Genomic DNA, 23,540 nt, shown 5'->3' with positions numbered 1-23,540 from the left:
TGAATTTTTAGTGTACTTTTAATTTTTTTTGTAATTTTAAAAAAAATTTTAAATTATTATTTCTGATGATCAAATCTTGAATTGTTAGGCAGCATAAGCATACATGGCAAATTTCAACTCACTAGGATGTTTAGAAGAGCTATAAATTAAGGTTTGAATTTTTGATGACAGACGGACACGAAACGAAGTCAAGAAAAACGTGGTAACTTATCTTTGCTTTGCAATGCACGACGCACGTCAGCTGTGACGCAGGACTCCCAGTCCCAAATCATGGTTGAACCCATGTCCCAAATAGTTAATAGTCCGCCTCATGATCATGAGGAATATGAAAGAAAAATGCATTTTAAAATTTTTGATTTGCTAAATAATTGGTTCTCATTTAAAATAGTTTCTGACGGTAGCTGTTAGTTAAATGTATTACAAAAATGTCAAAAAACATAACTAAAAATATATAAAACAGTGTAGTTTGACGTTTCATTCTTTAAAGAGTTGAAACTTGCTGTGCCATTGTCACCAGATCGCATAGCTTCATTGTCAGTATTCAGGAAAATTTTCAGGTCAGGAACGGTATTAGATCAGGAGACGAGCTACGCTCCTGGAACTAATATTTCACAACCGAATCGACACTTCAGCGAACTCGCCTGCGAGCTCGAATGCAAAACCTAACTTCATTTTCAACTCTGGCACTCATAAATCCGTCAATTATGAACAGATTTCATTCAAATTTGAAATATAAGTAGATAATATCAGTAACTTGCGGGGGGAATTTTTTCAGATTTTTACATCAATACGCTGAAGTGTCGATTCGGTTATTTCACAGGGAGGTTCTTCGCTTGCGCCATTTATCTTGGCGCTGGCGAGATAACGTGTGTGGCCAATAGAATGAGTAGTCAGCTAAAGGAAAAAACATACAACTTATCAGTTCCATGAAACAAGATTCAAAATGTGTCGGAAGTGATTCCTAAGTGCAATACTAATACTGCCTTTTAAGCAGCTCGCATGAGTCATAGTGAAGCTAATATAAAGCACGCGTATTATGATACAAAGCAGCTGCGTTTTAATGCTGATAAAGTGATAAGTGAAAAGGACATCAAGAACAATGAACAGCAAGATTGCAGTATGAGAAGACATGATTGCAACGAGAGAGTAATGATTGAAAAGTCTAGAGTGGAAAAATATTTGGGAGTTTATGTCGCCAAGGAGCTGAAATTTTCCAGGCATATTGAAACGCAAGCTAATAAATCCAATAAACTTCTTGGACTGATCAGACGCTATTAAGAGTTTCTGGATGCAGAAGGGATGAAGGAGTTGTTCGCTGCTGTCGTGCGCCTGAACTTAGAGTTTAGAAACGCCGTGTGGTCACCGAAACTTGAAAAGGACAAAAAATTAATAGACAGTGTTCAAAGACGTGCAACAAGAATAATTCCAGGCTTAAAGGGCAAGTCTTATGAAAAATATTAAGGATTACGAAGCTTCCGAGCCTCTTTTATTGACGTCTGAGTGGTGACCTCATTGAAGTATACAAGTATACTCATGGTTTATGCAAGGTCCCAGAAGGATTACTAGAATTTGAAACAAGAACCAACACCAAGGGCCGATGCGATAACATCTATGCGATAAAACTTTTTCTCGCTTCGAATCACCGACACGAGGAACACCCTCCCAGATTGCATCGTTGACGCTCCTAGTACAAACGCTTAACGACTCTGGTACATAATCATACGACTCTGGTAGAAGTCTAGTAACAATTCCAAATTATCGTCAGTTTGGGAAAGATCCGGCCAATGAAACTGTTTTTAGATCTCCTGTGAACAAGTCACGAAAAGTACAAGAATCGGCGACAGGCCACATCAGGCCTACTCTTCAGCGCCGACATCGCTATGATTTTACTAACCTGCTATCGATGGCGGCGAGCATAAGGGTTGATGATTAATGCATGAATTACGTACCTCAGCATCAATTAGTAAATAGGAGTTAAGAGGTGCAGAGGCTCGCTCTTCACTAGTAGGTGAGCACAATAACTGCAAACTAGGTTGGCATGATTGTAAATTTAAAGATCGACAAAAATTTCAACAATAGACATTATTATATATCATAATTTAGTATTTTCATTAGTCTTTATTACCACTATCTCAGACGAGCATGAGTCACTTTCAAAGATTTTGTTATACAAGAGACAATATTGGATTTTTTCCCTTGCAACAGGACATCGATATTATGCTTATTTCCATTGTATGGATACATAAGACAAATGTATTATGAAGCATTCTTATGTATGAAGCCATTGAATTAACAGGCCATTGCAATGAAGCCATTGTATTCTGCATTAATAATGCGAAATTTACCGAAAATCCAAACGGTTAAATTTCCTATTTAAATTCTAGGAATTTGTATACCATTAAAGTTTCCTGTTGAAATGCTAAAAAAATTTATCGTTAGAGATAAGACGTCTTTTGTGATGGCCTACCTAAGATTAATTGGGTTGGAAGCGCATGGAATTGAAGTGTCTGGCTAGGCTGCAAGTTACCGAAAATTCAATTTGGATTCGACAGATCTGGAATATGTGTATTCAGAATTCAAAGAAAGATTTATATAGGAAAAATCTATCGTGACCCCTAGAATAGATATAGCAGCGTAATTAATTCAGAAATCATCTGAAATTTCTTTCCCTATTTATTAAACCCAACTCGTCCAACCCGTTGGGGTTCCGCTCGCTTAACATCTGTGAAGACATTATTTATTTCAGCGAAAATCAAGCTTAATTCAGAGATAAGCTCAGATGACTAAGTTGAAGTCCTTCATTCAAATTGAGTACAAATTAACAAACATATCACAAGAAGAAAATTCTCGAAAACTTTCACCGATGATCCATTGTGAATTGAAACATGTTGGTGAATCTAAAAACAGGATGAATATCCTCTGGCTTCAAATGAAACACTTGAATGGCGGTGATTAATGAGCTCAACCTAGTCCGAATGGTGCCCCAGTATCAATGCTGCAAAAATGCATTATTTCCTAATCGAGTTTTTCACGTTGTTATTAGCATCGCAACATGTGTCCCTGACAACAAAACGTGAATTCCTGTAATTGATGACTACGAACAAAGACACTAGTGATCAAATTGCCGTTCATAGAGAGAATGTTCAAAGTAAATGATCATCAACACAGAACGTCCATTAAAAATCATACAGTGAATAGAAAATTGAAAAGGTCACAGTATTGTTGATTGTGACAGATCGTACCAAGTCGAAATTGATGATACAATCGAAAACATATGCATTGGCTTCGAGGGTTTCGACCTTCATTGTGCAGCAAAGGTTTGTAAAATCGCCGAGTCATTGAAGCTATTGAGAACAATTGATGAATGAATAACATTTATAAAATAAAAGTTGGAACAATTCCTGGAATCATACAGAAATGTGTATTTCCTATAAAAGCTAGTCCACCGTTCGTCGAAGTGAAGCATCAGTCTCTCGTTCATCCTGACAGGAGCAAGAATTAAGGTGCAACCTGAATCTCCTGGTATTTCGGTCAAAACAGATCAATTGGATTTAATAACTAATTTTGCGTCTCTTAACCACTGATAAGTGGATACACTAAAGCCGTACATCACAAATTTGAAGAAAACTACGGCAATGCATCTGATATTAACTGTGGTGGTTTGCTTAGCTTGGTGGGGCGAAGTTAAGTGTTGCAGTGTTAGCAACCTCGTACTTCAAAATAATCAAGTCTACACGTTCACATCGATAAATTTCCCGTATGCGTACCCAGACACGTATCATACGTGCGTTTTTGAAGGCATAGCACCAGTTGGTCAAAAGGTTTACGTATATTGCGACGCATTCAGCGTCATGTATGACAGCAACTGCAACTACGCACGATTCTTCTACTCACCTTCTGGAGATGTCAACTACGCCGACGCCGACATTTACTGTGGCTATTATCTTATGACCTTACCTTATGACCTTATGATGAGTTTAGGACGTCGCAGTCCACGGTCACGCTGATGCGCCGCCTTCGTCGTCCTCCGTCTCCTAGTCGTCGTCGGATGTAACGTTGGACGTGTTCCGTCTATTTTTTTTTTTCGCTTTCTTTGAAATTTTTGTAAAATTTCATTACGCAGTTCGTACATTCATAAGAAGCTCTGGATTGATCGAGCCTTATAAGACAATATATGTCGGCAAATCAGTACATTTTAAATGTATGAAAAACTGGCATTTGCTGCATTGCAGTACAAGAGTCGCATCGCAAAGCTCCTTGCAAATAATGCAGGAACTATCCATAGGGGGTTGCGTAACAACACCTTTAGCCATCTTACCTCGTCTTTCTTACTATACTATTACACTGAATATTTTACACTATTACACTGAATATTTTACACTATTACGCTGGATATCCTGCCTTACACTGCGTTCTGTCCCAGACTGGACAGTGACCACACGCCTTACTGCGTTCTGTCCCTGACTGGACAGTGACCACACGCCTTACTGCGTTCTGTCCCTGACTGGACAGTGACCACACGCCTTACTGCGTTCTGTCCCTGACTGGACAGCGACCACGCGCCTTACTGCGTTCTGTCCCTGACTGGACAGCGACNTTACTACAGCTTAACACTTATTTGTATCAGTGATTTAATGCAAAACACTTGTCACTTAATGTAAACACTTCACTGCTTCACGTATTGAATGCTATAATTTCATTCTACCGATCTGTTTTTCGGTCTTTTCGGGTCTTTTTCATATGTAAAAGAGTAATTTTCTGAACACTTTCACACTGAACAAATTATACTCTTTTTTACCGACTTCCCTTATTTTCCGCCGAAACACTGGATTACATCTCTCAGGCCCAGTCTGTTTAATTAATTAACCACTGCTCATCAAAGAAAAATTATCGTCAACTGTTTACTTCACTGAGAGCCGGCCGCGACACGTACGTCCTATCCCGACGACGTCTAGTAGGGAAGTCCGTCACTGTCCGTCACTTATCCGTCACTGACCTTCACTACCATCACCAATCGAGTGGCACTGAAGTTCGTGAACGCTTTTTATAACTATTACAGTCAGCCTGGGTTCAGGTGCTACATTAGCACGTGGCCTGACGCTACCACTACCACGATTACGACTGGTACGGTTACTCCCTCAACACCAACTACCAAAGCTCCTTCAACTACAGCCCCTACTAAAGCTCCATCTACTACAACCACTGCCAAAGCTCAGACAACTACAACCACAACTAAAGCTCCTTCAACTAAAACCACTACCAAAGCACCTACAACTACAACCACTACCAAAACTCCTTCAACTAAAACCACTACCAAAGCACCTTCAACTACAACCACTACCAAAACTCCTTCAACTAAAACCACTACCAAAGCACCTTCAACAATAACCACTACCAAGGCTCCTTCAACAACATCCACCACTACCTTGGCACCAACAACTGTACCAGGCACCTGTGACTGTGGACGCAAGAAACTAGCAACTCGAGTGGTAGGTGGGCAGGTGGCTGCTACGAACGAGTACCCGTGGATGGTAGGCGTCCTCGAAGTGGGAGACGCAGAACCTTTCTGTGGTGGAGCCCTAATCTCAAGCCAGTGGGTGTTGACTGCCACGCACTGCTTGCTGAGTTTTACTGCAGCAAATATAGAAGTGGCGCTTGGGGCGGACCAGCTCGGGATAAACGCTCAGTCTGGCATACGAGTAAAAGCTTCCCAGCTAATCACGCATGCTAATTACGACCCTAATAACGTCAACAACGATATTGGCTTGATCAAGTTGGTTACGCCAGTGACGTACACCACCACAATCTCACCTGTGTGTCTGCCTTTTAAGTTCCCCAACTCGGACTTCAATGGAACCTTAGGAACGGTAACGGGATGGGGTACGACCAGTTACCAAGGCTCCACGTCGGTGGCTCTCAGGGAAGTTGACATACCCATCCTCAACACGCAGAGCTGCTCCAGTTACTACACGTATCCTACGGTCCTGACGGACAACATGTTCTGCACGCTGCAGGCGGGCAAGGATGCGTGCCAGGGGGACTCAGGCGGCCCCTTGATGGTGCCGTCTGGGGGGCGTCTGTACCAGCTTGGGATCGTGTCCTGGGGGATCGAGTGTGCCACGGCCACCAAGCCTGGAGTTTACACGAAGGTAACCAAATATCTTCAATGGATCGAAACCAACACTGGGGCGAGCTTCTGCAAGGTCTAAACTAAAGCTGCACGACGCATTGTATCGAGAACTTATCACGCATCAATAACTTGAAGGTATAGAGAGCAGATTCAAATTCTTTAATTATACTTTACTGATGAAATCTAAGAAAAGAGTGATTTTGCATATTTTCAAAAGCTGTGGCCATGGCAGACACAATCAAAAATTATTTTAAGAATCAGGTGTCCTGGTAGAATAAAAAAATTCCTAGCCTCGATAGAGCCTTCAAAGGTTAATTTTTACAAAATGTCTAGTGTATACCTGAAATGTTTATGAGTGAACCACAATTTTCTTCCTATGATTGACACTTTACAGAAAATTATTTTCAATTCTAACACAACCTCATGAGCATTTCGTGACGTAATTTAGTATAGGCTAATGGACTGCAATGCAGCTGATAATTTCAGTGGGGAACCACATATTCGGTGATGCAAATTAAATCATTTCAGTAACTAATTTATATTAATATACATATCGTAACAGTAAATGTGGCATGATAAATGTGTTAAGACAAGCAGCATGCTAGATCAGCATGCTAATGAGCGTGCGCTCTGATCACTCGTCCTTTAATTACCATTACACACGCTGAACAGAAAGCTATTCTTCCTTACGTTTATCAAATGATAATGCATTGTATCGAGCTCTATGAATACAATTCATTTCCTTATTGTGAAGTATTATAGCATTATTAATGTAATATGCGCACCGATTTTTTTGTCGTTATCATAGACACGAAATTCGTTTGGAGCTTCCAGAACTCCGTCGGAATTCGGATCGAGTGACAGTGACATTTTAACTAGAAATAATGAGTGTGATGTTAACTAGAACTCTAACGAGTGTGATGTTAACTAGAACTCAAATGAGTGTGATGTTAACTAGCACACTAATAAGTGTGATGTTAACTATAAATCTAATGAGACCGATGTTAACTAGAACTCTCATAAGGACACCATTTGGAGTTAATTTTTGCAGTAAAGGATAAATTGTAAAGGATAAATATTTCCGATATAAAAATTTGTTTTATTCTGCATGCATTAAATTTATTAATAATCAATCATTAATATAATCATCATTGATAAAATCTTTCAGTTCAGGTGGGTTACTAAGGTTTGGAATAAGTAAGCTGTTTAATCCCATGTACTGCTATAATGAAATAAAAATTTAATTGAATATTGAAGTTCTAATTACACCTGTCATTACAGCTTAGTTCTAATTACACCTGTCATTACAGCTTAGTTCTAATTACACCTGTCATTACAGCTTAGTTCTGATTACACCTGTCATTACAGCTTAGTTCTAATTACACCTGTCATCAAAGCTTAGTTCTGATTACACCTGTCATTACAGCTTAGTTCTGATTACACCTGTCATTACAGCATAGTTCTAACCACACCTGTCATTAAAGCTTAGTTCTAATTACACCTGTCATCACAGCTTAGTTATAATCACACACCTACATATACCATTAAAGGGCGCCAGGGATTTATTGCAAACATATTGCTTATGATGTCATAATTTTAATAAATTTTGCGTTAATGATTAAGGCTAGGACAACTAAAGAACCATAACATACGACACGCATAAAAGAGCACGCCCTGTGACACGCATTCACGCACTTCAACGATAGGACTAGTGGAACTATCTATTATAATGTATAGAATGAATAGGTAACGCCTGCAAATTAATGTCATTAATATATCAAAATGAAAAGTCGAAAATAACTAAGTTTTAATATTTCTACAACGAATAAAATTTTAAATACTTGTTTATTAGGTATTTCCATCAATTAATAGATTTGTAAGGATTATGTAGCAAGCAATATAATACCACAAAATATTACTATTGAAGTGCAATACATTAACATATAGGAAAGGCTTAATAAATGAGCAATCATTCGAGCAGAAAAAGGTCGAGTTATAAAGATTTTTACGTTTTAAGAACGAAAGTCCCAAATGTTTCAATTGGAGCCACTGCTACTCGACTAAAGTCATCTCACCACCAAATCATGACCACAGAAACCAAAGATCCGCAAAACTGAACAATAAAAATAATTAAAGATCCTGCCGCAACATGAATACCGTTTGACCATATATAGACACAGAGTGCAGCTCGCACTTTGTTAAAACAGAAAACAATCTCAAAGGGTAATTCTGTCGTCAAAAATGGTGTCGTGTCGAGAAAGTGAGCACGAAAGCTTTTAAAATGTGAAATTCAAGAACCATTAGAATTTTTTATTGTAGAATTCGGGTTTCAACGCGTCAGAAAATTTACAAGATATTACAAGGGATTAAGCGGCATCGCAGTTCGTCGCCAGACACGCCATGTACTGATGAATCTGCAAAGCAATTAAAGTCTGAGTTAATTAAGCACTGACAACGCAAATCTGCATGACGGTCTCATTTACATTTGTGTCTTAATTGTGGGCTTCGATTCCTTTCGTATGTGCTTCTTAAAGACCAGCAGTGCCAGTTAGTCTTGTTCTCACCAGCAATTGTTATGCTCCATGAAATAAAATATTTATTTTGGTAATGGAATTTGTAGTGTTTCTCGTGACTTTCTTTCAACAAGATTTCTCAAATAGATTCCCATATGACCTATTTTTTCATTGGCGTTAATAACAAACATCAGACAATAATGCAAGACAGGCCCTCCACGAAGGAAGAGATGCAAGAAAACATGACAGAAGTGAATAAGGGAGAAATAATACTGAGGAGGAATTCAACATATGAGTCAGGTTTAGTCAAGTTCAACATGTAAGTTGGAGCAACTTTGGATTGAACTTGCTTTGAAGTTGCTGAGAGGTTCGGTGGGGCAGCTGTCGAGGCCGCGTTTGATTTTAGCCTCCTCGCCGCTGCCGACCGCCCGCCGTGCAATGGAGCCCTTGAACGCATCCACGTCAAAACTGCCATCCGCAGCTACCTGTGTAAACACAGCATTATTGCTTAACGCTTTGAACGCAAAAATCAAGCTTAGTAAATTAACCATATCTTCATAAAAACATTTCGGAGACCAGCTCAACCATCAGTTCGAGAAATTTTTGAGAATTCGAATACAATCAGTAGTGAAAATCCAAATCCACACGAATAAGAAAAACCCTACAAGTTCCCAAAAACGAAGCGTAAAAACTCATCAATTTCTAATTTAAATGGGATAAGAAGTTAAGAACTGTACAAATTTACATTATCTTGAAATCGCTCTCGGACACCGCCATCTCGCACTGCTCATTATGAAGGGGTACAGCAGATCGAGTGAGAAGGAATATCTTACAAATATTGACCATAAATTTTGGCGTGTGCTATTTTTTTTGGAATATGCGGGTATTATTGATTAAATATAACATTCAAGCCATTGACATTTAACAGGATGGGCGGAGCTGGACATAGTGTGCCAGTTTTTTTATGCCACGCATATAGGGCCGCACTAGCAAAACTCGACCAAGTACACGTAACGGCCTAAATGCGCATAGCGGATTAATTGCTCGTAGCCGTTCAAATGGTAAAGGTAGCGGCTGATTTCTCTTCTGTGATTGGTTTGTTAATCTTGAAAAGCCGTTAGTGATTGACTCATAAAGTTACAACTATTTTTCATAGTTCGTCCCCCGGCTTTCTTAAGCCTGTCAAGTGAAACTCTTGCTCCTGATTCAGATGACTTTCAACGGGCCACAGCTCGGGCCTATTTAATCTAAGCATAACATTTTACATAAATTTATGCTCGTATGAAGGTTATAGCTTTATTATTAAAATATATTACACCTACGAAGCATGGGTTGCAGTTTAAAGGCACATCAATGGACATGCAGTTACTCCAGCATTATTTGCAATTACTCCAACGCAACTCCGAAAGCTTCAAGCTTTATTGTACTTTCCAATAGCGCTTTTACTCATAAGCCGCTATTTCAAGTAAATAATATCCAAGCATACCGCCAATAATTTCTATTCCATTATTTTCCTGCATGATGGATTTCATAAAGTAATGCATAAACAAGGCAATAAGTCCAGCAGCTATCTCAATCAATCATCAGTTATGGAAAGATCGGGTTCCAAAAGCCGGATCCCTTGTGAATCAAGTCACGAAAAGTACAAGAATCGGCAACAGGCCATTGGCCTATTTCTTCAGTGCCGACACTTCTATTCTATTCTGTAACATAATTACGTTATACATACGTATCCCATCTTTCCTGCGATGCAGACTTGTAACTTCTTGAGCTTCTCTTTGAAGATAACGGGATCCGGGTGAGATCCATCTTAGAAAACACATAAAATATATTAAAAAGAACGAAGTCCTATAGAAGAAACAAAGTTTTATTAGGTATTTGCAAACTTCTCCGCAAATGCCACTTATTTATACGCGTGTGGTTAATGGACAGAGAATTTGTTTATTTAAATTATCAGACAGTCAAAGAAATTTTCAGTCTGGTCATTAATCGCACTTGTATAAGCAAGCAAATTCTGTCATCTAATACTAATTACCACTTATGTGTACTAGAAATCACTGCAGTACAGTACAAGTTATTTCTTCTATTTGTACTGAAGGAAATTCCAGTAAAAAGAGCGAAATCATAATGGTATAGAGTGATTGGCTTTGGAATTTTACATTTATTCGGGTCGTAATGAAACGTTGCTAACTTTTTTGCGGCTTTCGACAAGTATAGACTTATTGCACCCTCAGGTAAAATCAGTGATTCCGTTGAGCAATTCATCATAAAAATAAAACAACCGAGTTAGTTCGCTCGTTAGAAACAAAATTGGAAAATCATCATGGGAATCGAATGCATTTTTAATGATCAAAGTTTGAGTTTACCCACCACCGGAAGCGCTGAAAACTTGAGTGAAGTGAAGCTCACTCATACACGCGTTCATGCCGTCCCTCATCTCAACCTGGATGCTCTTTGACATCAGGGCTTTGACGCAGTCCGGCATCCTTCCGCTGTAAAAAACTTGTTTTGTATTTATTTGTATAAGAAGTCACTGATAAAGTTTAAATATTTTCATAGGTTGTAACATGTGTTCAGATGAGCGGCCAAAAACTCAGGTAATCGCTTAACGTTACGTCGTGAAAACCAACCGTTTTAACGGTGCATGCGACAATAATGTAACGTGACCTCGTAGCTAAACTTATTATCCCTCTTCCGCCTGACATAAGTAACCGAAGCAATATTGTCACAAGCCTACTTCCGAAAAAAGATACGTTTTAGTGAGCGCAAAATAACTTACACTGATGGTTGCCGCCACTACGACAACTTTAAAATGTTCTCTGTTGCGTACAAACGTCGTCAGGTTGCTACACTCAATAGTTTACGTATAGTTTAAGTTGAAAGTTATGTTCCCGGAGAGTGACATACGGCGGTAGAGGGTTAAGATATTCCCGAACACTGATCACATGCGATCTCTCGGTTACGTTGCTAGAAACACCTTAGATATTCGGTAACAGGGGAGCGGTCATTGTAGTATTGACCACTACAACATCGTCCATCAACAGGCACTCGTGTGTTATATCGCCCATTAAAGTCACTTTCAGGTAAAATGATTAGCTTGCCCTTTTCTTCAATTAGGCACACAAATTATCTTCGGAATTTGAATTTGGTTACAAATTCCACAAAACTCATCAGGGCTACGAACCCATGAAATTCAGTTCGGAAAATCAGGATAACTTTGAGTTCCTAAAGAAATATGGGTTCTTTGTATTCGCATTCACACATTTGTATTAGCATAAATATTGCTTATTCTTTGTTATCCTGATTAGTTAATCAATAAAATTTTGTGTTCCTGAAGAAGTTTTGGTAATTCGTTTTTATTGTTTTGGTACTCACTTGCTAGCGACGGGAGATGGTGCGACGCTGGTCGCCACGGCGCAAGCCAACGCTAGAATAACAACTGTACTCTTCATCGTTAGATAAAGCTTGATTTTAATAACTGATGGGAAACACATTTGATTTGAATAACTCATGGGAACAAATCTTGCAAACTTTTCAACATGCAGGTATAATTTTCAGTACAAAATATCAAATTATTTCACCATTTTCACCTGGACTACCAAACGCGGGACTGTTGGAGCCGCAACATGCACAGTTTGTGGTCCGTGAATGACTCGCTTTATATTGCGACTGACATACATACACTGCATTCTGTGTACAAATGTGGAGTGATTCATTTATGATGACCCATTGTGGCTCTAATTGTGGTCGCTTTTATGTCGTTCAGTTACGACAATTCTCCACGTCGTTATATCCTATAATCACCGTAATTGCCATGAGAGTAGGAGTAAGTGAACACACACGTAAGTGGGAGCGCTGTTTACTATGATACTAGGTGACGTGATTGGTTTATAATATATTTTTGCTATAATATGATGAATTCCAAGCCTATAGAGCTTGCCATACGCAATTCTGCACAATGTATTGGTTTAGAAGTGTAACTTTTTCAAAATAAAACATTCGCATTTCGTTACCAACGAGGCGCGCAGGGCTGACTCTCTCTTCGTCAGACGTGTAACAAAATTGCTTGGTGATAAATACTCGTAACTTTTCTTGGGTAGAACAAAGTTGTCCTGTTATTTGCAGTGCTTTCTATTACCAGTAATATAATTTGTCAACATTTGTCAACAAATGTGAAGACATGCGATGTGTTAAGTGTACTCGCGTAGCTAGCAATAGTTCGTTAAAAAGCAATAGAGTTGTTCCGTGAACGTGTATACGTATTACCATCCTCTGTAATGTTTCAGAGTAATGTGAATGTAATTTAAATAATACAGAGTAATGTAAATGTTCCAAAGAGCGATCGAAGTTCGATGCACCGTTGGTCGAGACCAATTAACGTTAATTATTCATTGTGTGAAGTGTTTTGTTCATTTCTGTGCAGTGTTTATTAGAAGGGTCAATACATAATTATATGAATATTAATAGTTTGATTGATATATTTTTATTGAGGATGTCCTGTGATTATTGAGAAAAACCATAATATATGCACAAAGAATGTATAGAATGTCCTGTCCAACAATCGTTGGATAAATTTCATCACGTTTATAGATCAAAACACGTTCGAAATAAAAAAACATAAGAAAGAATTCTTTTGGTTCGTTTTTAATGTCACGAAGCAGTGATGAGTGTAATTGGTGCCATGCAGTGCGTGTAATAAACGTTCAAACGTGCACCTGCAGGGTAAGGAAAGTCTGGACAATTAACATTGTTTATTTTTTTTTTTGGTTTACAAAGATTTTTCCTTAAAACATTGATACGTGCCATGGAAACTAACCTAGAAATGAATGAGGAATTTTCCTTATGAAATTGATGTACCTGTTTCCAATGAACGCCCTGTGAATGACGATCCGTGGACTGAAGATACCAGGGCATAATTATATATCTTGATATTGTATCTTGATATATTATTACTAATGAAGAAACTTGGACTATCAGATCAGAAATTGATCAGAAATTATGAATTGTGGAAATTATGAAACAAATATGATAACGCGCGTCATTTTCCCGTAAGTAACAATTATTTATTAGACATCAAGCACTAACGTTTCCAAACCATAGTCATACGGAAGCTTCGAACTTAGGCATGATGCTCAGTTGAATTTTAAATTCACATAAAGAGATCATTCATCACACAAAGAGATCATTCAGTGCCCATTTTATGGCAGAACCTTTATTAAAACGAGGAATTATTGTGGCCATACAATACACTTCAAAATAAATGTGTGGTCCGCTGTGGAGACCACAGACTCGATAGCAGCGAAACACGCAAAAATTACTTATATATGTCGGCCCCGCTAAATTAAATATTAGCCATAACCATACTTAAACCTAACATAGAGCATTATACTTACCCTGTCGATTTTTTATTACAATTCCCTACTTAAGAAAATAATCTCCGTTAAAAAACGTACACAAACTTTTTTCGCGCTTTTTTATTATCATTATCGCCGGGTCTTCAGCCATATTATGACTTTGAGATCAACCTTTGGCTATTGTTGGAATCTTTGGCTATTGTTGGAATCAAGCTTTGGCTATTGTTGGAATCAAGCTTTGGCTATTCTGTATGAACTTCTCACCTCTGCTATTGCACAACAGTAATGTCCAGTAATCGCACGTCGATAATCCCACTGGACACGCGATTAACGCGTATATGCGCGTGAATTGCAATCCGATAGCAGGTATGCACAATTCGGAACTAATCTGAATATTCTTGATACAAATCGTACAAATGTCATGTTACCATAATAATAAATATGTCCTTATATCTAGGGAATATCCTAAATCCATTAAGAAACGTTTGAATAAAAGTCTGCTTCTCATTTTGGGAACTTTTGAGTCACGAGAAGAAACTCAATGCTAAAGAAGTTCCCAATATGAACTGCATACTTTTCAAGCAAACTAATATATTTATATCTATAAATATTCAGCATATATTTCACCTTAAAATTCTTTGGTATCACATTGGCGGCAGGGTTATAACTAGGATTGAGATAATTACGGTTTCTATCATTAATTACATATTTAACTAAAAAACGTATTTTAGGATGATATTTGCTGTTTTATTACACATCACTGGCATGCTATATGATATAAGTGAGCATTCTTCATAAAGGAGACTAATGCACTTATAGCCCGACAATTACTTGCCTCCGCAAAGTAACATACCCCCTTAAGGAAAGTCTCAGTATCACTGCCCTCATTAAGTACCAAAGCCCCGTAACGTAACATACCCCTTAAGATAAGTCTCCGTATCACTGGCCTCATTAAGTAACATAATAAGTAACTTCTCAGTGGCAAGTGGATGCCACTCGCCATATGTGCAGCCCAGGTTGTCGCCAGGTCGCCAGTAGTGGCAACGCGGCGTCAGGCGCAGAGATGGCAACAACTCAACGGCGTGTAGCGTGCGACAACGGTGGAGCATCAGCACCAGGCCTGTCGTATGTTAGAATAGAATAGATTAGAATGGAATGAAATAAAATGGAATGGAATGGAATAGAATAGAATAGAATAGAATAGAATAAAATAGAAAAGAATAGAATAGAATAGAATAGATTAGAATAGAATAGAAGTGTCGCCACTGAAGAAATAGGCCCATGGCCTGTTGCCGATTCTTGAATTTTTCGTGACTTGATTCACAAGGGATCCGGCCTTTGGAACCCGATCTTTCCACAATGTTGGATGATATACGTTGCTGGTACGATATAGCCATGATGGATATTATACCAATGTTTATTTTACCACCTAGCCATTGTGAATGGTATATTTTTCTCACGCGACTGAGCCTCCTATGTTGTATCTTATAAGTTCACGATACGACCAAGTTTATGTTGGTGATGCCATCAATCGAAATGCTGGCGATAAAACCATATTTTATGGAGATGAAACTTCCATATTGTAAGTCACTTTAAACCAAAATGATGCAAAAATGCACAAGAGATCATATCATGTTGTGTATGAATTTACTTGCTACCATTACCGAAGTTGTAAGGACAGCGATGTTGTTTGTTGTAAAGAATATCACGTATTCAATTGTTGGAATTATATAATTATATCTTCAGAAAATATATCCAGGTGGTTACCGTTGCTTGCATTTGCGTTCCTAAATCATTAATAACATACAGGTAATTACCAACAACATCAGTTTTATTAATTGTGTTTTTACACACCTTGTGTACGGGTGACAACACTCACCCAGGAAGCCAGAGCTGGGGGGGTAGGGGTGCAGGGTGAGGGTGACAACACTCACCCAGGAAGCCAGAGCTGGGGGGGTTGGGGTGCAGGCGGGTGTGGGTGGCGGCCTGCATGACACCCCACAGGCGCCACATGCTGGCGGGGTGCAGGAGATGCAGGCGCTCGTGCGGCAGCATCAGCCGACGCCGGAAATATTCAGGGAAGAAGTCGAAGTCTGGGCGTTGGTACCACTGCAACGACCAAAACTTGACTAAGTTGGTACCACTGCAGGGACCAAAACTTGACTAAGTTGGTACCACTGCACGGACAAAAAACTTGACTAAGTCTGGGCGTTGGTACCACTGCAAGGACCAAAACTTGACTAAGTTGGTACCTCTGCAAGGATAAAAACTTAACAAAGTCTGGGCGTTGGTACCACTGCAAGGATCAAAGGTTAATTAACATGTTAAAATAATACAACTGCGAACTGACCGCAGGTATCCATATCCGTTCATTTGCATAAGCTGAGTTTAACAAATTTTCTAAGCGGTTTGCATTCTTTCTCAGCATACATGCTGAGTGTTTTGTATTGGTAGCCTGACAATTTAAAGGAGTGCGATTCATTAGGAATAAATCAATTCTCAAAATACGGTATAAATATTTTGAGTCGATAGAACTTACACTCGTGGCATTCGTATGTCAGCTTCACTAAACTGAAGTATACCGTTTAATAACATAACGGAATACCAGTTTAAAAATTCTTGCAATTTGGTGTAAAAATATCGGTACATAAATCTTCATAATCTTGCGCTGCGCATACTTATATGCTTTCAGAACCCTGTAGAACTCAATGTCCAATAGCTCATTCATACTTACCAAATCTAAATGAAGTTTATATTTCAATGACCTAGCCCTATTGCTATGGTTGCGTCTATATAATTTAGCATTAAATAAATTATTGATTTGAGACTTCCAGCTCAAAACTAACCTCGTTAAGAGACGCCGAGTAGTTAGAGGATCCCAGACTAGGATCGTAACGTTCCTGTAGAGGCTAGAGTCCCAGAACTTGTCAAAACTAACCTCGTTGAGAGACGCCGAGTAGTTAGAGGGATCCCAGACTAGGATCGTAACGTTCCTGTAGAGGCTAGAGTCCCAGAACTTGTACTCAGGCTTGGCCAGGATTTGTGAGTTGACGATGCGCAGCGTCGTCTTGCTGCCCACGTCGCGCTTGAACCCGCGCACAGGCGCATGGTTGAAGCGCACAACCGCGTCATGTGAGTCTGGACCATGAGGAGTCATGAGGGCTTATCAGTTATGCTGCGTCATGTGAGTCTGGACCATGAGGTATCATGAGGGCTTATCAGTTATGCTGCGTCATTTGAGTCTGGACCATGAGGGCTTATCAGCTATGCTGAATTTTGTATGTGGCTCGACTACGGAAATTATCTTCAAAGCAGGGACGTTGAATCATGAGAATTAATGTTTTTATGTCATCACTGCAAGGCATGATCTAAAAAAATAACTTTCATAAATCACCTAAATTCCTCCTTATTTTTATGTAATGTAACAACGCTTTTTCAAGCCTCTAGGTCATCACTGTAAGGCATGTTCTAAAAAATAATTTTCATAAGTCACCTTAAATTCTCTTTAATTTTATGTAACGTAACACCGATTTTTCGAGCATCAAATATACGCTAAACATAACGACGACTATCACGCTAACTCAAGCTCCTTAACTATCCATTTCATTTGCAAACATTATCTGCTGTTCATAATAAATAATATCATTATGGTGAATAGCATCACCATTCGTCATCACCTATAAACTGGCTATCACTATCATTATCACCATCAATCATCACCTATAAACTGGCCAACACTATCATTATCACCATTAATCATCACCTATAAACTGGCCAGCACTATCATTATCACCACTAATCATCACCTATAAGCTGACCAACACTATCACTATCACCATTAATCATCTCCTATAAACTGGCCAGCACTATCATTATCACCACTAATCATCACCTATAAACTGGCCAGCACTATCATTATCACCACTAATCATCACCTATAAACTGGCCGAGCCCCGAACCCTTGAGAGCGCCGGCGGAGGACACCACCACGCAGGAGTTGAAGTGCTGTCCTTCCAGGACGTCAGAGGACGGGAAGTGTCGAGCTAATCCTTCAGACGTGAAGGGTTCATCCCCATCCCTGAGGGTCCGCACTTCAGCCTCCTTCAGCGCCTTCAGCAGCTCGGAGCGGGAGGGGGCCTGGGGGTACAGGGCGCTGGGGTCGAGCCCTTTCTCGGGGTCATGGGGTTCCTTGCGAGGGTATGTCACCCCGTAGCGATTCTCGTGCTGGAAAGTGCAACTAAACTATAACTTGTGTTTAATTTACTTGAAAAAATTCGATTAACTCGTGCTGGAAAGTGCAAGTGAAATATGATTTGTATTTAATTTAATTGAAAAATTCGATTAAGTTCATCATTTCAGTCAGCCTATCACTATCTTAGATAAATTTTTTGTTTCCTCCAATCACGTCATGCGAATCTTTACCATAGTTCCTAGTTCATTTAAACCAGACGCCACGATAAATGCTTCGCAGAATAATAATAATAATCACAATCTGAAAAATATTATTATTGTACTGGAGCGCCCCAACAGCCCCTATATACAATATCCCGACACGATAAGTATCCAGGATACGCCCCCCAACAGCCCCTATATACAATATCCCGACACGATAAGTATCCTGGATACGCGCCCCAACAGCCCCTATATACAATATCCCGACACGATAAGTATCCTGTCCCCAACAGCCTCTATATACAATATCCCGACACGATAAGTATCCTGGATACGCGCCCCAACAACCCCTATATACAATATCCCGACACGATAAGTATCCTGGATACGCGCCCCAACAGCCCCTATATACATACAATATCCCGACACGATAAGTATCCTGGATACGCTCCCCAACAGCCCCTATATACAATATCCCGACACGAGGTTCATAACTCAAAAAATTTAACAAATAAACGTACGGTATGCAAGATGAGCAGCATGATAGCCAAAGATAATGGGACAATAATATAAATGATAAGATCAATATAATAACCAAAGATAATGAGAAAATAATAATATATATAAGATGAAGTCAATAATAGGAACCTTGTATAGGATATTGCCGCCGTCCATCTGATAGGACCTGAGGTTGGTGGTGAGGGCCGCCTTGTGCCTGCGTATCACCGCCATGAGTTGGTCGTAAGGCATGGCCGTAGTTGTCGGCACTCGAGGTTCCTCTTGGTCATCATCTTCTTCCTCTTCCTCTTCTTCGTACGCAAGTTTACGGCGTTTTTCACTCTTTTTCTTGTTTTTCCTTGCGCGGACGTTGAATCTTGAGTCATGATAATACGTTTCTTTGCGGGCATTGTTTCTGGGATCGTCGATCACAGGGTTACGGTTGTTTAAGTTGTAGATCTGCTCGATCTGTCGGTCGCTGGGCATGAACGTCATGGGCAGGAAGCTACCGGGGTCGTCGGTGGCGGGGGCGTGAGGCTGTAGCAGGGGGCGGCCACGACGCACCTGGATGGTCTCGTAGCCATCTGTGCAAAAAACATTTACTCATTTTACAGTATCAGTTATAGATTATTTTATAATTACGTAATATATTATTATATATTACGTAATTACCGTACTATTTATTATTATACTATATATATATATATATATAGTATAATAATTATACTATACTAAATATATTACCGTACTTTTATTACGTAATATAAAATAGTACGGTAATCGTAATTTAAAATATAGACTCAGAAGATAAATAAATAATAAGAACTTTTATTGTGTGATGACCCATATATAGACTGTATGGCTTCGTTCTCGTCTCGCCGTGATTTAAAACAATACAGTTATCAATTATGCTTCTACTTATTCTGCTGAATAGTGGAGAAAAGAATGAAAGTAGAGTTTAAAAATCGATATCCCAACTCCAGCGTAACGTAAATGATGTCAACACAAGTACAAGTAATTTCAATACAAATGCAAAACATCCAGCTGTGATGAAAAAAAAATCACCGTTTACGCCATCAGAATTGATGTACCAATACTTTGCATTATAGTACTGAAATTATAGTTATTTACATGAAATTATTACATTTACAGGTTAAAAATAACAAATTTTTCAGCTTATATTACATTTATAGGCTGGAATTACTACATTTACAGGCTTAAATTGGAGATATAGTATAGACTAACCTCTGGTAATTTGTGGTAGGAAGGCTCTGGCAACGTTGTACTTCGCTGCGGTTGCCATGTACACATTCTTGTCCCCATTGTACTTCCAGTACTGTACCCACAGCAAGTACATGTACCCAGCCATGCCAAACATCATCACGTTCACCATCATCACCAACCACAGGCCCACCGCCCGCATCACGTTTCACACAGCAACACTATTATGGTGATGTGTACATGTTATTTCCACACAGCAACACAATTATGGTGATGTGTACCTACATGTTTTTTCCACACAGCAACACAATTATGTTAATGTGAACATGTTTTTTTCCACAAAGCAACACTATTATGGCGATGTTTACATGTTCTTTCCACACAGCATCACTATTATGGTGATGTGTGTTGTGTATATGCTCTTTCCTGCAGGATATAACACAATAAGTTATCCTGTAGCGGTCATAATCCTGACGCATTTGCACCGCAAGGATGAAGTCACTTTAGCCAATCCTTCGCATTAAGAAAGCCTACGCCTTAAGAAATCCTATGTTGCAGTAGGATTATAGTGATCAGCATGAAAGGAGTTTTACAGAACAAGTTAGTTATTTATAATGCAAGAAGTTTGTATTCAAATTAAAGTGAAACAATACAAAAAATGAAGCTGTGTAACATTGACCTTAACGAGTTGTGAATACCGAACGGTCATTGGAATAACGGCCATCAGGTGAGATGTAACTTGTGAAGGATTACGGCCGACCTCGCTACAAAGGCTTAAAAATATTATTAAAAATGTAACTAAATTGATTGTTTTCGGATAATATTTGAAAATAGATTCTACCCGTATTTGATTGTCCAAAATTTGCTTCTTCATTTATAATCTCTCATGAGTCTCATTTACTGGAATTACTTTAATTCTTAAGTTATTCCTAACGTCAAGGCAATTTAAAATTATAACTTTCGAAGGGAAGATAATGTGGCCATAAAATCTATCCCTGTCCGCCATGGTCAGGAATATTGCAATACATGTAACGGCGGCCATACGCGTTCCCTGTATAGGCTTTTTCAGTTATTTATCATGAATAGACGTATCACATTACTTTGATATCATCGTAGAAAATAAAAAATGTTAAATCCTAAATAAAAAAATCAATGTACCTACAAATATAATTTTTTCTTTACGACTGTCATCTTGCACCTCGGAAAATTTATTTGCTAAAATGTTTAGAATTTAGATATGTTCTCGATTTTAGCGGTTTACACTTTACACGATCGACGGTGGAAGAGCCCGAAACTAAATTCATTAATAAAATTAAATACATTTACTAATACGTGCATATCCTTATATAAATCTCAATTGACTACTGTTTGGCTTAATCATCAGATTTCTTCAGGAAGCATTTGCACTTCACACCCATGATTATTGCAGGCTAATCAGTTATTCCAGTAATGAAGGGTTATACTAAATCTGCCACACCGCAGGAGCAGTCGGCACGTAGGCTATAACATAACCCACAGCCACGGCGACGCGTGCGTCACTGGCAGACGACGCTGAGACGCAACTGATTACTGAACAAGTCTTTCCCTTCAAGTTTGCTCAGCGCCGCTCCATTCTGTACGAAAGATTATTAACATTAAATAACCTGATTAATTCATGAACGCCATGCTTCAAAGAAATTTAATAAGCGTTATTTGAGGATGAGTTTTATTAAAAATTGTGATATGAAACAAGGGATAGCAGAAACCTCTAAATCATGTAATATTCGTCGAAAATTTGCACTCTAAAACCTACTTTCGGGAGTATGTTTAGAAAGTAATTCATTCATAAGTTCAAGAAAATGGAAACAAAAACTGCTGGGTAATGTTGGACATATTGACTTTTGCGGAGCATCCTGGATATTGGGTTAGACGAATTCAATGGAAATCGATAAGAAAGGAAAATTATAAATGGTTGGGGTGACTGAACTAAAAGAGGCTTTGCGCTTGGGAGTGAAGTTGATCGGGAAAAAGAGGAAGAAAAATCATAACATCAGTAGAGATGTTATCCAGTAAGAATGTGTTGATAAAATTAAATGACAATTATTTAATCACATTATTTCTTAATCACTAGAAATCGTATCGAGTAATATGATTTGATTAACGAATGTGTGAATGAGTAGTGTTTGCCACCACACAACTTGATCGAACAGACGTCGGGTAGCAGCACTTTGTAACGATCACAATTTTTTAGTTTGTTATTTAGCGCCATCAGGAACAGAAACTTCTGTTTGTTATGTATACCTGCACTTCCACATTTATGAGCTTAATAACTAAATATGGAAACTTCATAGAAAGGCAATTATTTATTCTGACGGCCTCATGGACTAAGATAAATAAACTAATCGCATAAATGCTCTCATATTTTGTGGAGCGCTGGCATAATTTTACGAGGGTCAGCCTAATTTCTCTCGACTCTTGACAGTCGCTTGCCTGACCATCGCTGCGTCCGTCTTTCAGCGGGCGAGGACTGCATCTCTGGCATGCAAAGCATGCAACCGCAAGTAGCACTGTAGCAGCATGCAGGAGCTGGATGTAGCGCAGTGGGCAGGGAGCTAGAGTTAAGCATGGTTGTGTACTAATTAAGAAACTGAACTGATTAGGAGACTGAACTAAATTGTGAAGCCCATAAAGTGCCAATTGAAAAGGTACTCTGGGAACTATAACTCAAAACTCTGTCGTGGGGTTTAGATTGGACTAGTCTTCAGAGGCTCTCGCAAATCTGAAAAAAAAAGAAGAAGAGTTGTAGCGCAGTCGGCACAGTTGCCTAGGAAAAAAAAAGCAAACCGCATCAACACCCATATGAAATAATTTTGATTATTATTTGCACTTTGCATGTGACTTCTTAAAGATATTAGATGATGGGGACTGCTTATCTGAAATACAGCACAGGATAACTTATAGCCCCTGCAGTAATGTCGAGTTTTAGGAAAATATAAATTTTAATAAGACAGTATCGTTGTATGCAATTGAATACCACAGATATAGTTTAATGTTGATATTAAAAAAAACATTCTAATCTATTTATTGAAAGCGGTTTGATCCTATGCAATAGAACAGCAGTATATCCCATCAGGCCACACCATTGCGCACATTGCATGCCGTAAAAATAGCAGCAGCTAACTTTTCTGATTTCTCGTCAGTCGTCCATTGGCATTCTCAAGACTTGCCTGAGGAACGGTGCAAGCACTGGAACCTGGAACTCGGTTCAACAACCACCAGGAGCAGTTGCCAAGTACTCATTTTTTCTTCGGTCACTTGAGCGTTAACTAATAAAAAATAGATCAATTCGTTTAAAAATGTGTGCATAATTTTTAGGAAAAAAATGAAAATGCTAAAACAATCGAGTTTTGCATTATATTACTTGAACAGTTAGCATATGAGAAGAAATTATTA

The 23,540-nt window shown here is 38.9% G+C and overlaps 3 protein-coding genes across 3 annotated transcripts; 1 reads left to right on the top strand and 2 right to left on the bottom strand.

Annotated features, from left to right (window-relative positions):
* The first annotated feature begins 3,851 nt into the window (after positions 1–3,851).
* LOC108682279 (trypsin-like) lies at positions 3,852–7,740 on the top strand. The gene is made up of 2 exons (XM_018171419.2): positions 3,852–3,905; positions 4,959–7,740. The coding sequence occupies exons 1-2, from the start codon at positions 3,852–3,854 to the stop codon at positions 6,207–6,209; spliced, it is 1,305 nt and encodes a 434-aa protein (XP_018026908.1). The 3' UTR covers positions 6,210–7,740.
* Positions 7,243–12,294, bottom strand: LOC108682288. The gene is made up of 5 exons (XM_018171425.2): positions 12,019–12,294; positions 11,014–11,135; positions 10,373–10,452; positions 8,994–9,128; positions 7,243–8,544 (listed from the first exon to the last, which is right to left on the bottom strand). Exons 1-5 carry the CDS (start codon positions 12,153–12,155, stop codon positions 8,497–8,499), a joined length of 522 nt encoding a protein of 173 aa, XP_018026914.1. The 5' UTR covers positions 12,156–12,294; the 3' UTR covers positions 7,243–8,496.
* Positions 12,295–14,262: 1,968 nt separating this feature from the next.
* On the bottom strand, positions 14,263–20,341 carry LOC108682278 (beta-galactoside alpha-2,6-sialyltransferase 1). Its single transcript, XM_018171418.2, has 6 exons — positions 20,133–20,341; positions 19,038–19,471; positions 17,933–18,221; positions 16,936–17,135; positions 15,932–16,106; positions 14,263–15,117 (listed from the first exon to the last, which is right to left on the bottom strand). Exons 1-6 carry the CDS (start codon positions 20,308–20,310, stop codon positions 14,885–14,887), a joined length of 1,509 nt encoding a protein of 502 aa, XP_018026907.1. The 5' UTR covers positions 20,311–20,341; the 3' UTR covers positions 14,263–14,884.
* Positions 20,342–23,540: the final 3,199 nt, after the last annotated feature.

Source organism: Hyalella azteca, unplaced genomic scaffold (assembly GCF_000764305.2).
Source record: "Hyalella azteca isolate HAZT.00-mixed unplaced genomic scaffold, Hazt_2.0.2 contig13372, whole genome shotgun sequence".
In the NCBI taxonomy this organism is placed as follows: Eukaryota; Metazoa; Arthropoda; class Malacostraca; order Amphipoda; family Hyalellidae; genus Hyalella; species Hyalella azteca.
This window is presented reverse-complemented; position numbering and strand designations above follow the sequence as displayed.

Excerpts from the sequence above, each read along its gene's own strand:
- LOC108682278 (XM_018171418.2), bottom strand. The coding sequence starts at position 20,310 with ATGCGGGCGGTGGGCCTGTGGTTGGTGATGATGGTGAACGTGATGATG. Across the intron at positions 17,136-17,932 it reads GGGGCTCGGCCAGTTTATAG|ACTCACATGACGCGGTTGTG; the intron begins GTGATGATTAGT and ends CTCATGGTCCAG. Across the intron at positions 15,118-15,931 it reads CCCCAGCTCTGGCTTCCTGG|GCCTGGTGCTGATGCTCCAC; the intron begins GTGAGTGTTGTC and ends AACATACGACAG.
- LOC108682279 (XM_018171419.2), top strand. The coding sequence starts at position 3,852 with ATGTATGACAGCAACTGCAACTACGCACGATTCTTCTACTCACCTTCT. Across the intron at positions 3,906-4,958 it reads TCTACTCACCTTCTGGAGAT|GGAAGTCCGTCACTGTCCGT; the intron begins GTCAACTACGCC and ends GACGTCTAGTAG.
- LOC108682288 (XM_018171425.2), bottom strand. The coding sequence starts at position 12,155 with ATGAGTTATTCAAATCAAATGTGTTTCCCATCAGTTATTAAAATCAAG. Across the intron at positions 11,136-12,018 it reads CCATCTCCCGTCGCTAGCAA|CGGAAGGATGCCGGACTGCG; the intron begins GTGAGTACCAAA and ends AGTTTTTTACAG. Across the intron at positions 8,545-8,993 it reads AACCTCTCAGCAACTTCAAA|ATTCATCAGTACATGGCGTG; the intron begins GCAAGTTCAATC and ends ATTGCTTTGCAG.